Source organism: Squalius cephalus, assembly GCF_949319135.1.
Source record: "Squalius cephalus genome assembly, chromosome: 24".
In the NCBI taxonomy this organism is placed as follows: domain Eukaryota; kingdom Metazoa; phylum Chordata; class Actinopteri; order Cypriniformes; family Leuciscidae; genus Squalius; species Squalius cephalus.
In genome coordinates this window covers 28,338,345-28,352,075 of record NC_137145.1, presented here as the reverse complement: position 1 = coordinate 28,352,075, position 13,731 = coordinate 28,338,345, and the positions used below count along the sequence as shown (strand labels likewise).

Sequence of the window (13,731 nt, the reverse complement as noted above, 5' to 3'; positions counted from 1 at the left end):
GCTTTAATAATATTAATAAATATTTAATATAATAAAATGAAAGGGAATTGCTTATGTGCATGCATGGCAATATCCTGAAACGAATGATTCAAGAGAGCCGATTCGCTAAAACGAGTCACCCTTCGCAACTGAACAATAACACATAAGTAACTTAATTTTGTCTTTGATTTTCTTGTTAATATTTGTCTTGTGTATTTCTACAATGTCTAAATAACTTCCAAATGATTTAATGAGAAGTGACATCACTCTAAACTGTTTTGTTGAATCGCACGTCTCAGCTTCAGACGTGGCACTGTGCGACGTCATCAGCGCGCGGCCGTGTTGATCCACTGTTGTTCTCTCGCACTTCTTCTGCTCCCGTTTCAAAACTTACACTCCGTTTAATCGCGTCAGGTAAGAATTGTGATTTTGCATTCATTATTCAGTGATTACGGTGCAGAAAAACACTTAAATAGCGCCGTCTGTTGGAAAATGCTGTTACCCTGAAGCAGAATTCACAGAGACATTGATTAGAGAGTGCGTATCACTACCAGATCCTGATATTTCCTCATGAATGAGACACCAGTGACGTCATGAGTGTAATCGAAGTAAAGCGTGATTTGTGTAGTGTAATTTGCGTGTGAGTGAAAATGTGTGTTCGCAGTAATAATCGATTACTATGAATCGATCAGTGATCAGCTTTGAGTTTTTCATCACATCACATATCATCACACACATACTCCTCCTGAGGATCAATGCCATCATACTGTTGGTCCATTACAAATATTATGCGTGATATTACAAAGATTAATTCACATAAGAACATTAAGTGTACTACAACGTTCTAAATAATTTTCATAATTGAAGTAGTGATATTATTAATATTATGGATTTCAACATTTCATCAATGTTCATAATATATACATTTAAATATGTTGTCCGCGCATGCTCAGTCATGTGTAATGAAAGTCCCGATCCGGATGTCCTCATAGACAGCAGGACACACGGATGAAGACAGACAAATATCTGAACATTCTTACATCAAGATACATTTAATTGAGAAGCAAAATGACATAAGATATCAAGTCTTCAAAATTAAGATCTTAAAACAAGAATAAATATCTGAGAGCGGGGTCAGAAAAATAATCTTGTTTCCCCTGTTATTTTTTCTCACCCCACTGGCAGATATATTTTTCTTATTTTATGCATGAACAAATGCACTTCTTTTTGAAAAACAAGGCTTCTCAAGTAAATGTATCTGAATTTAAGAATGTTTAGATTTCGGTACTGGGAAACCAGACAAAAATATTTAGCAAGAATAAATGTTGGTATGAATGTGAAGTATTATGTGTTATACAATGTAACCTGTTGTCTGTATTCGTGCTTGTTCTAATCACCCCCTCGAAAACGAGATGGTGCATCTCAAGGGGTTATCCTTCAAATAGATTTCAAATAAGAATACAATGTTTTGTAGTGCAATCAGTCCAGATTATTCCTGTTAATCAAATGATGGTTTTAGCCTGTCATCATGTGTCTTATAGGGGTGTAGCGAATAGCAATACTCTCACGATACGATATTATTGCGATACTCCAAGACATATGAGAGAAGGTTAACAAAAACGTATTGTTGATTAAAATGCTAAATTTGGTGTTACATTGAGTGTGTAAATGAATAGGCTAGGTTTGGACTTGGTGCTGAAACCCAAAGCTCAGGACAATAGAGACACCAGAATAACAATATTCATGATTCTGGAGCTGAACATACAGGATTATTGTAGATGAATATGCTTGTTCTCTGACTAGATATATTTATAATAATGTAGGCCACTTTTTACTGGTAACATCAGACATTTGGCATTATCTGGACCCACAAATATTCCCCCATTGCATTATTATACATTATATTCAACATTATATATAGTAGTTTATTGTAGTACTGATACTAAAACTCTGTGAACTTCTTGTTCACTTTACACTGTCATACAGTCGTGAGAAAAGAGTGAACAAAAACGAGTGAGCGAATTCAGACACTGAAGTAGGACTCTCTGGTGCATCATGATATTGCATTATTTATGGGTTGTACACTAGGGTGGTCCTTATCAAGTCCAATTTTTTTTTTTTTTTTGCAAAATGTTAGTGTCTTAACCTTTTAAACTGTTCCTTTTAACTTCAAAATTAGAAATATGCAAAAATGTTGACAAAAAAATGATATCTAGAGGTAGCTCAATCATGTGGAAGATTGCCTATGTTAAGCTGTGCGGCGTTATTGTGATATGCAAGTAATATTAAAAGTTGCTGCAAATGAACTACATTTTATTGAAATCAGAGCAACACTGACATGACAACAATGACAACAATCTCAAAAAAGCACAAAGTTTTCAACAATCCCTCATTTCTGATGCTCAGCAGCCAGTGTCTGGATATATCCGTCGGTGATCTTCCACCACATGAAGGAGAAACTGCAGTTGTTCTTCAGAGTGTGTGAGATAGCCATTGTATTCTTGAATCAGAGCCACTCCTCTCTAGGCGTGATCATTGACTACTTTCATTGCATGGTTGCCTGTGCCTCCTGATAATCTGCTTGATTCGGCCAAAGTTCCAGGTCAATTTCAAGGAATGTAATGTAATTTTTTAAACAAAAAATGTGCTCTAAACCCAAACAATAACCAAGGTGATCATCAATAGAAATATGCATTGATTCCACCAGGAAAGGTAAATCTGCTAAACCGGGTCATGGATGGATTAATTTGGATTTAGTTTCTACAATAAGTAAACTGAGATATGTATCTAAAATACATATTTAGGAATATATGGTGCATTAGATGCTTTTATGGAGATTTCTTTGGAATTTTACTAGCCAGGTACAATACCAAATCAAATGATCTGTTTTTACGAAAATCATCAAAATCTCAGAAAGTTTAAAGCTATTGAGCTACCAGTAATTATTATGTTACTGCCATAAAAATTGGCATGCTGTATTTTCTTATATAAAGGAACAATTTGAAGGGTTAAGAGCATGACAATTGGATACTTTAAAAATAAGGACCACCCTATTGTACACTACTTATTACGGTGCATTTTAACGAGTGCACTAGAGAATTGCCATATGGTGAACTATACAAAATATACATATTGTTGCGTTTTTATATTGCGATATATTGTGACACGATATATTGTTACACCTCTAGTATCTTATGTCAAATGTTTATTATCATTTTCTGCTTGTCATATTTAAGTCTTGAATAAGTAGAAGTTTACAGTTTGTCATGTGGTGTGTACAGGACAGAGTTTAGAAGATGATGGAAGAGAGCGGCATAGAGAGCACCCCGCCGGCCACCCCTCCACCCCCCCCGACAGCAGCTGCCAGCCCCCCGCCACTCTCCAGCGGTAACCCCACTGATGATGATGATGATGATGTCACTGCGCTCTCATTAACCCCACCCTCACTGATCATCATAATGATGTCACTGCGCTCTCATTAACCCCACCCTCACCCATGTGGTGACAGGGCATTGCACATGCTCAGAAGCAGATTTCAATGTTTAGGGTTAATGTAAATAGAAATGTCAGAATCAGAAATCAGATTGGATTCATTCTGATTGATGAAAATTAGTGCATGTATTGAAAATGCATCTTTCCAAAACAATTTTTGGTGACGCAAAACTCTGGAAAGTGTGAAATTTAGACTTGACAGAAGACAGTATAACCCAAGAACGGACTGAACATGTGTCCCAAAAAATGTAGATATGCTGTCTACCCTGACTAAGGTGTATCAATGTGCAATATTATGTAATTTGATATTCCCATCATGCACTGATACTGCTTTTCATCATCTGTCGATAGTTCATGCATGTATTTGAGCGTGTCTCTTCTTGTGTTCAGGTGTTTCCGGCCCTCCGACCATCTCAAGCCCCTCCAGCATCCCAGCGTTTGCCCCGGGGGGGTTTACCAGCCCTGTTCCCTCCAGCATCCCAGCGTTTGCCCCGGGGGGGTTTACCAGCCCTGTTCCCTCCAGCATCTCAGCGTTTGCCCCGGGGGGGTTCTCCAGCCCTGTTCCCTCCACGCTGCCCCCCCCGCCTCTCTCTCTCGGCTCAGTGTCGTCTCCTCTGGGTCTGAGCGGCCCGTACGCCGGCCCCGGGGCCCCCTTCACCCCCCCGTCTGCTGGCCCGCCGCTGGGCCCCGTCCTCTCCGCCCCCCCCATGGGCCCGCCCACCACCGGCTTCTCTGTGAGCGCAGGATATGACATCACCCGGGGCCACGCTGGCCGCACCCCCCAGACGCCGCTGATGCCCAGTTTCTCCAGCGCCGCACCCATGCCAGGTATCACTCAACAATCTCAACCTGCCTGACCCCATGTACACCTGCCTAAGCGCCTCACGTGTTCAGCGAGTCTCGTTCGGCATCAGTACGCATGCATTTGTGCATGAAATCTTGATTCAACAAACTTTTGTGAAATTTATTTTAAATTTATGGGAAAATGTCAGAACAGCTGAAACCACAAGTACACAAAAATCGCATGCGTATAAGAGAATGTGTTGGCATTGCTCGAGGATCTTGCTAGAGAGAGTTTAGAGAGAGTTATATGTTTGCTAATAATGACGAAATGTTATTCTGAAAGCACTTATATGAAGATTTTAGGAGTTCTATGCAATTGACTAATCTAATGATGTCAGTCATTTAGAATACTCGAAATAATAGAATCGAGTTACGAACAAATTCATGTGCGTACGTACGCAATATGCTCGAATTAGGTTGAATTTCTTAAGAAGTCACTGTGAATATGAATAATCCACAAAATTATTTGTAAATGAGACCAAATGATTGACACACAGCTGTAAAAACTGGATTGATTGATTGACAGCAGGTCAGACTGCATCTGAGAGTGATCGAAGGGAAATCCCCGACACTGAAGCAGGACTCTCTGGTGCATCATGATATTTCGTTTTACCAGACCTTAAACATACATGGGTTGTACACTACTTATTACGGTGCATTTCAGGATTCAACGAGTGCACTAGAGAATTGCCACTATGGTTTCGGCCACCACTATCAACAGTGCACTATATAAGGGGATCATGGGTGATTTCGGACACATCTCTAGTACACTTAAGTACAGTCATTACAGGGAATAAGTATCATTCTCTCAGCAGATCATACAGTGCTTATGTCGTTGTGTTTTATAGGGATTGTTACCAATCCCATGATGCAGCAGCCGGTGTCTGGAGGGTTAGACGTGAGCTCGCCCATCACGTTTCCTGAGGACACTGAAGATCCCCGAGTGACTCCGGACGGCAACGCACCTGGTGGATTATGGGGCTTCATCAAGGTACTGGACACACAGTGAGGCCATAATGCCGTGCTGTCGTTTCTCTGTGCGTCCTGATGCAGTTGTGTCGTAATCGCAGGGTGTAGCTGGGAACCAGATGGTCAAGACTGTCCTGGATAAAACCAAACACTCTGTGGAGTCCATGATAACCACACTGGACCCTGGGATGGCACCTTACATCAGTGAGTACTGTGTGTCCAGCACTGCAGAACAATACATTGTATTTTGCTTAGTTTTAGTTTTTCAGTTCATTAAAGGGGCTATATGTATGAATTTTCATGTATTAATTGCTTTTTGTATTGCCAATGTGTGAACCGTTTGTAATGAAATTTAAACTTAAACTTAAAACCTTCCCTGGCTTCCTCTAAAAGTCTAAAGGATGTGACGTTTAAGCTCCTGAGAGCCTCTCTTCTGTTCAGTGACACATGAACCGAAAGCTGATGTTCAGGATAATGCAGAATTAATTCAAACTATAGTCTCACATAGCCAGATCTATATAGCCTGTAGTCTCAAGTATACTTTATAATCAAACTATCATCACAGTGTAGTTTGAATGACCTCATCTGTCGACATGATGCCGGTGAATTGCAGATCTGGAGCAGACATATCCTCATCGCTGTGATCAGATGCTTTCTGAACTGCTGTTTTCTCACCGCTGTCATTTTTGTTGTGTTTATTCTGTTACTGAGGAAAGCACACAGCACATATTCACGTTCATCTAAACGTCGCACTCGGCAGTGTGGACAGTGTCAGCATGTTCGTTAACAGTCTATCGCTGCAAAGGTATTTCCAACTTCTTTTTACTTCAAAGTGAAGAACGGAAAAGAACTTCTCTGTGAGTATACTGGGGCCTTGAATCACGATCTCACGGTCTCTAGTGCACAAGTGCAATTTGTCACTGGCTGCAGTTCACTCATTTGCCACCGGTGTCGCTAATAACACGGATTTCTGAATTTTACAAATAGCCCCTTTAATGCGTAAGTAGAGTTTATTTTGTTTCTGAATAATTGACTATTTCAGTTCAATTCAGATCAGTGATTTTATTTTGCCCTCTTTACACACAAATCATCACAACACCTCATCACATGACGTCATATTCAAACAATATGAAACTGTAGGTTTCATATTTCATATGTAATTCTAGATGTCAGTCACATCACTAAAACTGTTTCATACTGTATGTTTAGCTAACTGCTGAGAAATGTGCACCGAACCGCACTCTAATGGAAATCCCTTTGGAATCGATACTTGGTTTCCTCAGAAATGCTCGGCGTGATGGAAAAGCACTTCATGTGATTGTCATTGTTGAATGGTGTGTGTCTCAGAGTCTGGAGGAGACGTGGACATCGTTGTGACGTCAGATAAGGAAGTGAAGGTGGCAGCGGTGCGCGACGCCTTCCAGGAGGTGTTTGGTTTGGCCATGGTGACGGGAGAGGCGGGTCAGTCCAACATCGCCCCGCAGCCGGTGGGATACGCCGCAGGGGTCAAGGTGAACACGCCTCTGCTTCATGTTCCCCTCAGCCTCTGACTGCGTCCAGTTACTGTCATGAAAACACACCATTTCACAGATCTTTGATTTGACAGGACTTCTGAACTGACCTGAAGGTTGTGTGTGTGTGTGTGTGTGTGTGTAGGGAGCTCAGGAGCGCATTGACAGTCTGCGTCGCGCGGCTGTCATTCATGAGAAGCAGCCCGTAGTCTCGGTGGAGAACTTCATAGCTGAACTCTTTCCAGACAAGTAAGAACAGTTCATCCTGTAAAGACAAAAACACCAAAAGCATCTTGCATTTAACCAAATACTTCAGCCATAATACTGTAGGCTGTTACCAATAACATCTTGTCATCATCTGTACACTGCAAAGGTGGACCAGAAGCTGCTCCTGACCTGGCATGTTTATTTCACAGACTGTTTAATGTTACTCAAAGGTGGCACACATGTATTAACACAACAACTGCATGATGTAAACAGACTGCTTAAAATCTCACTAAATGGTAGGGCTGAAATGTTATGACAAAAATCATTATTTTCAATTGTTGCTGCTGATATTGTCAAGTGTTAGCGCTTTTTACAATACAGATTGTTTCAAAGCAGCTTTACAGAGATAACAGGAAAATAATGCAAAAAAATAGATACTGTAATAATGACGAGTAATGTTGATGAATTGTGTTTGGGGAAACGGCATGTCACATTCTGGCCACACTGACAAACACAAGCTAAGAAATATTCATTAATTAGTTTATTTATTTTTATGTATTAAAAAAACAAGACTTCACACTGGTTATCTAGCATGAAAAAACAAAACAATTATTCAAACTGGCAATAGATTTTTATAGAGAAAGCAAACAAAGAACATTCCCCATCTTTAGTCTACCGCAGTCTGGCAGAACCCTCATCATAACCAGTGTCTAGTGTCTACACTGGAAGTGAAGTGTTCACACTTAGCAGGAACTCTTTTCAGGGGGTCTCGGTCTGCTTCCAAACAAACTGGTGCGGTTCGACTGTTTGACTTCGATATGAACGCAACATGAACCAAAACATCTATACAAACCTAAAACAGGAAGTGACGAGATTTCATATCTGCACTTTATGATGACAGAATTCCTCGTGAATTCAGTCAGTGAGCGCCTTTGTCAATAACTGCCTCATATTGTGATGCCTTGTTTTGCTAATGAAGAGTGTTGATTGGACCAGTTTTACTCCCAGTTTTCCAAATGTACCTGGAAAAGCTTAAAGGCCTATCACATGGAAAAGCTTTTCATCTATCACGTGTCATGTCAAAAGACATTCATAATGACAGGAGAAACTGATCGTCTGTGTTCGCACTGTCTCCATCAGGTGGTTTGACATCGGCTGTCTGATCTTGGATGATCCTGGGAATGGGATTCACATTGAGACGTTCACTCAGGCTACACCGGTGGCCCTGCAGCACGTACAGCAGGTAAAGCCATTTCTGCGGTTCAGAGGGATGCCAGTCACTGGTGTCTGCGGCTGTTCTTCACTCCTGACTTATTTGGAGCGTTTGTTTCGTTTGATTCAGCCATATGCTGAATACTGCAGGTGAGGACCAATGTGTCCATTAGCTCTCACCTCTCAGCCTGATTGAAAGCAAACTATGGAGCAACCCAACCGACCAACGAACCAAGCTGTATCATAATTCATAAAAGGAAATGTGTTTCATAAAAAGCAGCTTAAAAAACCAAATAGCCCCTCATCATCTTAAAATGTTGTCTTATTGCTCTTCTAAGAAACAGGTGCATTGCAGGAATGTTGTCACGACAAAACCTTGATTCCTGCTCTAACTAATAAATGATATGTATGTTAATGTATTTGGTCTTGCCAAACTGACTGCTACGCACGCTGCTGCTGCCGAGAGATACTCAGACTGTGAGCATGTGAGATATGCTGGATAGGCATTCATAAATCCTGCAGCAGATCTAGACAGGTGGAGCTGGGGGAGGTGGACAGCTAACACTGAACCAGGCTGTTCAACTGTTGAGCATGCAGTCTCATTAACTGCAAAATCAGCATTTGTGCTGCAATTAAATCAGCAGTTGTGCCGTGTTGTTAATGATGCGATTGCATTAAAGGTACACTATTCAACTTTTGGCCCTGCATGCATTACATATGTTTATCCCACTGCATATAAAACATTCACTACTAGGATTACGAGATATAACCAGTTTAAATGGAAAGAATCTTAAAGGAATAGTTCACTTCAAAATGAAAATTCTGTCATCATTTACTCGCCCCCTGAAGTTGTTTCAAACCTGTACGAGTTTCTTTCTTCTGCTGAACACAAAAGAAGATATTTTGAATAATGTTGGAAACCAGACAGTTGATGGACCCCATTGCATTTTTTTTCCTACTCTGGAGGTTTAGCACTGAAGTCACATTAAGTGATGTATATTTAGTGCTGTCACATGAACATGCACTCAGATCTGTGTGTGTGTGTGTGTGTGTTCAGGCGCAGTCCCTGACTCCTCCTGACTATAACCTGCGCTGGTCCGGTCTGCTAGTGACGGTGGGGGAAGTTCTGGAGAGAAGCGTGCCCAACGTGAGCCGCACAGACTGGCACCAGGCCTTCACCGGGACGTCCCGCCGGCAGATGATCTACTCTGCTGCCAGGGCTCTGGCTGGCATGTACAAGCTGCGTTTGCCCTCCAGGACAGTGTGAACATCAGATGCCGTCGTGTCACACGGACCACAGATTCGCGGAACAGCACAGGAATCACCTTTCCATCTGTCGGTGTCCTGTGTTCTCCGGTCATGTCCCATCACAAGGCTGAGCTGACTCACTAAACCCAGAGAGAACCTTTCCATCAGCTGCGTTTCTGCATCAGGTCTGAAATAAACCAGCTACAGGGCAGACTAACTAACGTCTCGCTTTTAAATGATTGATTCAATTAAATATTGTGCCCTTTATTATACTTGAGTTTGATACGAATAAATGACGGCGTCCCAGTCTGTGCGATGGAAATAGATGGAAATGAAAACACGTGTCGTCATGACCAGAATGCATCTGTTGTCCTACAGAGGGTCCGTCTCTTTTAAAACGATTAAATCTCACCAAGAAAAGATGATTCTGCCGACCAGATGCATAACGCTTGTAATCAAATACTTTGACTTGGAGGTTTTTAACTTGAACCATTCATAACATTGTGAATATATCATTTTGATGTCACGGTTTTGGATCTCATTGTATAGCATTTTCTTTTCATCCGAATCATCATCTTCAAACATTGTTACAATATTGTGTTTGTCTGCATGTTCGTTTCTTTCACAGCTCGGTCCATGTCGGTGTTTACTGCGGTTTGATGAAATCCAACCTCTAGCTCTGCTGCACAAATAAACCAGTTACTATAGATGTTGTTACATAAAACAATCTGAAATCAGTGTGCTGTGATACTCTGCAGTCAGCGATGGTTTGCTCAGAGCGACACAGGAACACACACACTGACCTGAGCATGACCTCTGAGTGGCCGCTGATGTGTAGCACATGGACCCAAAGAGTTGATGGAGAATCTAGAACTGCCTTTAAATATTTGTAATATTTCTCCAGAAAAACTGTGGATGATTTTGTTTTATGCCATTTTACAAACGTGCCTTTGACCAGCAGACGAGTAAAACATTTTTGTAAAGCCTCATGTTGTTCTGTTGTGTTTTTGGTGCCTATAGAAATATCATCAGCCATGGTCTATTTTCTCACATTTTAAGCATATATAAATGGAATTCTGTTTTCCACTTTATTGTAAAGCTCATTGTTAATGTGAGGTGTATAATTCTTATCTATCGTATCGCAGTTTAATATGCAGAATCGCATTTAATGACAATAGCAGGGCAGAAATTACACATCTTCCTGTGTTTCAGTTGTTTGATTATTAGCAACTCTGACTGGTGAGTGAATGAGCTATTTAAAATATATCAGTCATGATGATCAATGCCAGTTGAACTATAACCCAAAGAAATATGAACCGTACTAGTACCATGGTAACTAAATGACACAACCCAACAGATCTGAGGTCAGCAATCTAGCCGACCAGAGACCAAGAGCAACATCACTAACAGCTGTGAGACTTGGCCAATCCAGGGCTGTTTGCAGTTTACTGACCCTCACAGGACCCTGTGCGGGCATTTTGGGGAATGTTGTAACAATGCACAATAAATTTTACTGTTGGGTGATTTTAATATTCTCATTTGCTGTCCCGGCAGATGTGTGTCTCAGTCAGTTGAGCAATACCTGCTTGAACACTTTAAACACCAGGTCAAGCGTTCTGAATAAATATCTGCACCGCATTTCTCCTCTCGTCTGTAAAGTTATTATTGGACATTTTAGGTCTACAAGTCATATTCATATTCATATTATTCCTCCGCGCTTTCTTAAGCAAATCGTTGACACCAGGGCCTGATCTTCTGTTTGAGCAATGGCATGGTCCCTTACTGCCTAAAACATGCTTCAGTTACTCCATTACTGAAGAGACCTGAACGTGATGTTACTGTCATAGGTCATTTTAGACCAATTTCTAATCGAAAAAAAATCTGGAAAAGGTGGAGCTCGCTCAATTACAGTCCTTTTTAGTTTTTCCCTTACAGAAAAAACTCATGAACTTCACATGTGCACAAACTCATGTGGTCACATGTGGAAAACGTGATAACGTGAAATTCATTTGGTTTTTCTGTAAGGGTTGAGTTTGTATCGGACAACATCCATCAGCAGCAGCAGCAGCAGCAGCAGCAGCAGCAGCAGCACATCTCTCCTGTGGTGCTCCCCAGGGATCCATCCTTGTACATGCTGTCCTTGGGTTTCAGTTGTCATAAATATTGGGTGTTATTTGATTTATTAATCAAATTCCATTGTATCTTCCATTAACACGTAATGATAAACACTCCACATGGGCATTGCTAGCTTGTTTAGAAGAACTGAAACTATGGCTAACACAAAACTTTTAGGCCTTGATTGAGAATAAACTGAAGTGGTTCTGTTTGGACCAATTGATTCATATGCACCTCGGCAACCTAACTTCTTATGTTACTCCATGTACGAAAAACCAAGGCGTTTTGATTTGATTTGATTCCAGACTGAAGTTTGATAAACATATGAATTCTGTGGTTAAATCATGTTTTTTCCATTTATGATGCCTTGCAAAAGTTAGATCTTTCCTCTCTTTTATGAATTTTGAAACTGTAATTCATACCTTCATTTCATCTTGCCTAGATTACTGTAATTCACTCTGCTATGGAATGAACCACTCATCTATCGAGAGTTTACAAATGGTCCACAATGCTGAAGAGCAGACGTGAATTTGAACATATCACCCCCATTTTTAACTTACTTACACTGGCTGCTGATTGAGAATAGATTTTAAAATTTTAATTTTTGTTATTAAATCACTAAATGGACTGGTGACGTTTGAGATGGCTTAGGTCCGGGATCTTGGATTGCTCTCGGTCTGTAGGTCTAGACTGAAACACAGTATCGATCAGAACTGTGTCATCTCTCTCTTTCTGTTTTCAAATCAAAGCTTGAAACTCATTTGCTAAATGTGGCTTTTAATCCTTCATGAATCTTTAAGTTTTGTTATGTTATTTATTCTCAATATGTACATTAATCTGTTTGTCCTTATTGATTATATTGTTCTGTCTGTACAGCACTTTATTTAACCTTGAGTTGTTTTTAAATATGCATTATGAATAAGCAAGAAATGTATTTCTGTGCTCTTTGACCGAATCTGGAGAGACTAACTCTTCTGCACATCTACAGATTTGACCTGTTTGCTGTGAGATGCAAACTGAGTCATCATTAATCACATATGTAATTTGAAGTGTTTTGTAATATAAATAGGACTAAAGTTTGACACTATGTTGCTGTCTGGGTATATATATATGATTTGGTATAATCAAATGGACAGTTGAGGGTGGGGTCATGTGATCTGCCAGCCTCTGTTAACCACACGATCAACACGGGTGGTTTGGACCTCCCTCTTGCATCCTGCTCCATGTTTGCACACAGTTCTACATAATGAACACAAATAAATCCTGAGATCTGTGTTTAGTTTGCTCTCATTAAAACCTCTAAATTAGTTGATATGTTCAATAACCAAACAAGTTTCCTCCAGCGCTCTGGTTCTCCTTCAAACAATCGCTTGGCTTCTCACTATGGGAAATGCCCCAGGCGTGATAGACTATGGAAGCACCAATTACACCACGACTGTCCGAAGGATGGTCCAATCACAGCTCATGACAAGGAGCTCAGACTGCTGTGACGTATGGTTCTGCGGTTCTGTGGTTGGATATTATTGGTGGCGTCCCATCCGCCAGCTGGACTGCCCATGATCACCTTACTGTCGTCATGTGTGTAATCCGTGCTTCCTTAAATCATGTGCGCAACCGCAAACACATATAATCTATATATATATATAACCTATATATAACAGTTAGCTCCGATCAGCAATTTATTAATTCAATTAATTAAATTCTGATTGGAATCTGTTGGTAATTGGCACTTCCCTAAAGCTAAAAGATGTTTTGTGCCTCTAACAAGTGCTTTTGACCTTCTTTTTGATCTGAATGGTCTGCAGAAAACACTTGAGTTGAAAGTCTAGAAACACTCTAGAATGCAACTGAATGCTTTTTCGAGTGCCTCCATACTTGAAAAACAGGAAATAATGGAATATTTACAGCGGGTCTATTCTCACAGGATTAGTATGACCTTAGGTCATTTTTCCAGACCTTTTTAGAGAAGGTAAAAGTCGGCATAAACTTTACTGATATTGTCCATAATGATTACTGAGATGCACATTCGGACGGGACTAAATTCACTGAGAAGCTTTGGTAATAATTAAACTAATCCCTTCCGAATAGGGCTTATGGTGTATCATCATTTATAAATGACGCAGAGAAAATTGCATTTAAAATACAATAATAATGA

General features: G+C 40.5%; 1 protein-coding gene across 2 annotated transcripts; it reads left to right on the top strand.

Moving 5' to 3' along the window:
- The first annotated feature begins 282 nt into the window (after positions 1-282).
- On the top strand, positions 283-10,447 carry prrc1 (proline-rich coiled-coil 1). Of its 2 annotated transcripts, none has more exons than XM_079861174.1 (9): positions 283-393; positions 3,261-3,366; positions 3,862-4,299; positions 5,163-5,305; positions 5,385-5,487; positions 6,631-6,794; positions 6,940-7,043; positions 8,142-8,244; positions 9,271-10,447. In XM_079861174.1, the coding sequence occupies exons 2-9, from the start codon at positions 3,276-3,278 to the stop codon at positions 9,478-9,480; spliced, it is 1,356 nt and encodes a 451-aa protein (XP_079717300.1). In that variant the 5' UTR covers positions 283-393; positions 3,261-3,275; the 3' UTR covers positions 9,481-10,447. The 2 variants fall into 2 exon arrangements, with proteins under 2 accessions (XP_079717300.1, XP_079717301.1); XM_079861175.1 differs by having other exon boundaries at positions 328-402; positions 3,273-3,366.
- The last annotated feature ends 3,284 nt before the right edge of the window (positions 10,448-13,731 follow it).

Bases quoted from the DNA above. Each gene is read 5' to 3' on its own strand.
- prrc1 (XM_079861174.1), top strand. From the start codon at position 3,276: ATGATGGAAGAGAGCGGCATAGAGAGCACCCCGCCGGCCACCCCTCCA. The intron at 3,367-3,861 runs GTAACCCCACTG...TCTTGTGTTCAG, and splicing joins CCCCCCGCCACTCTCCAGCG to GTGTTTCCGGCCCTCCGACC. The intron at 5,306-5,384 runs GTACTGGACACA...TCGTAATCGCAG, and splicing joins GATTATGGGGCTTCATCAAG to GGTGTAGCTGGGAACCAGAT.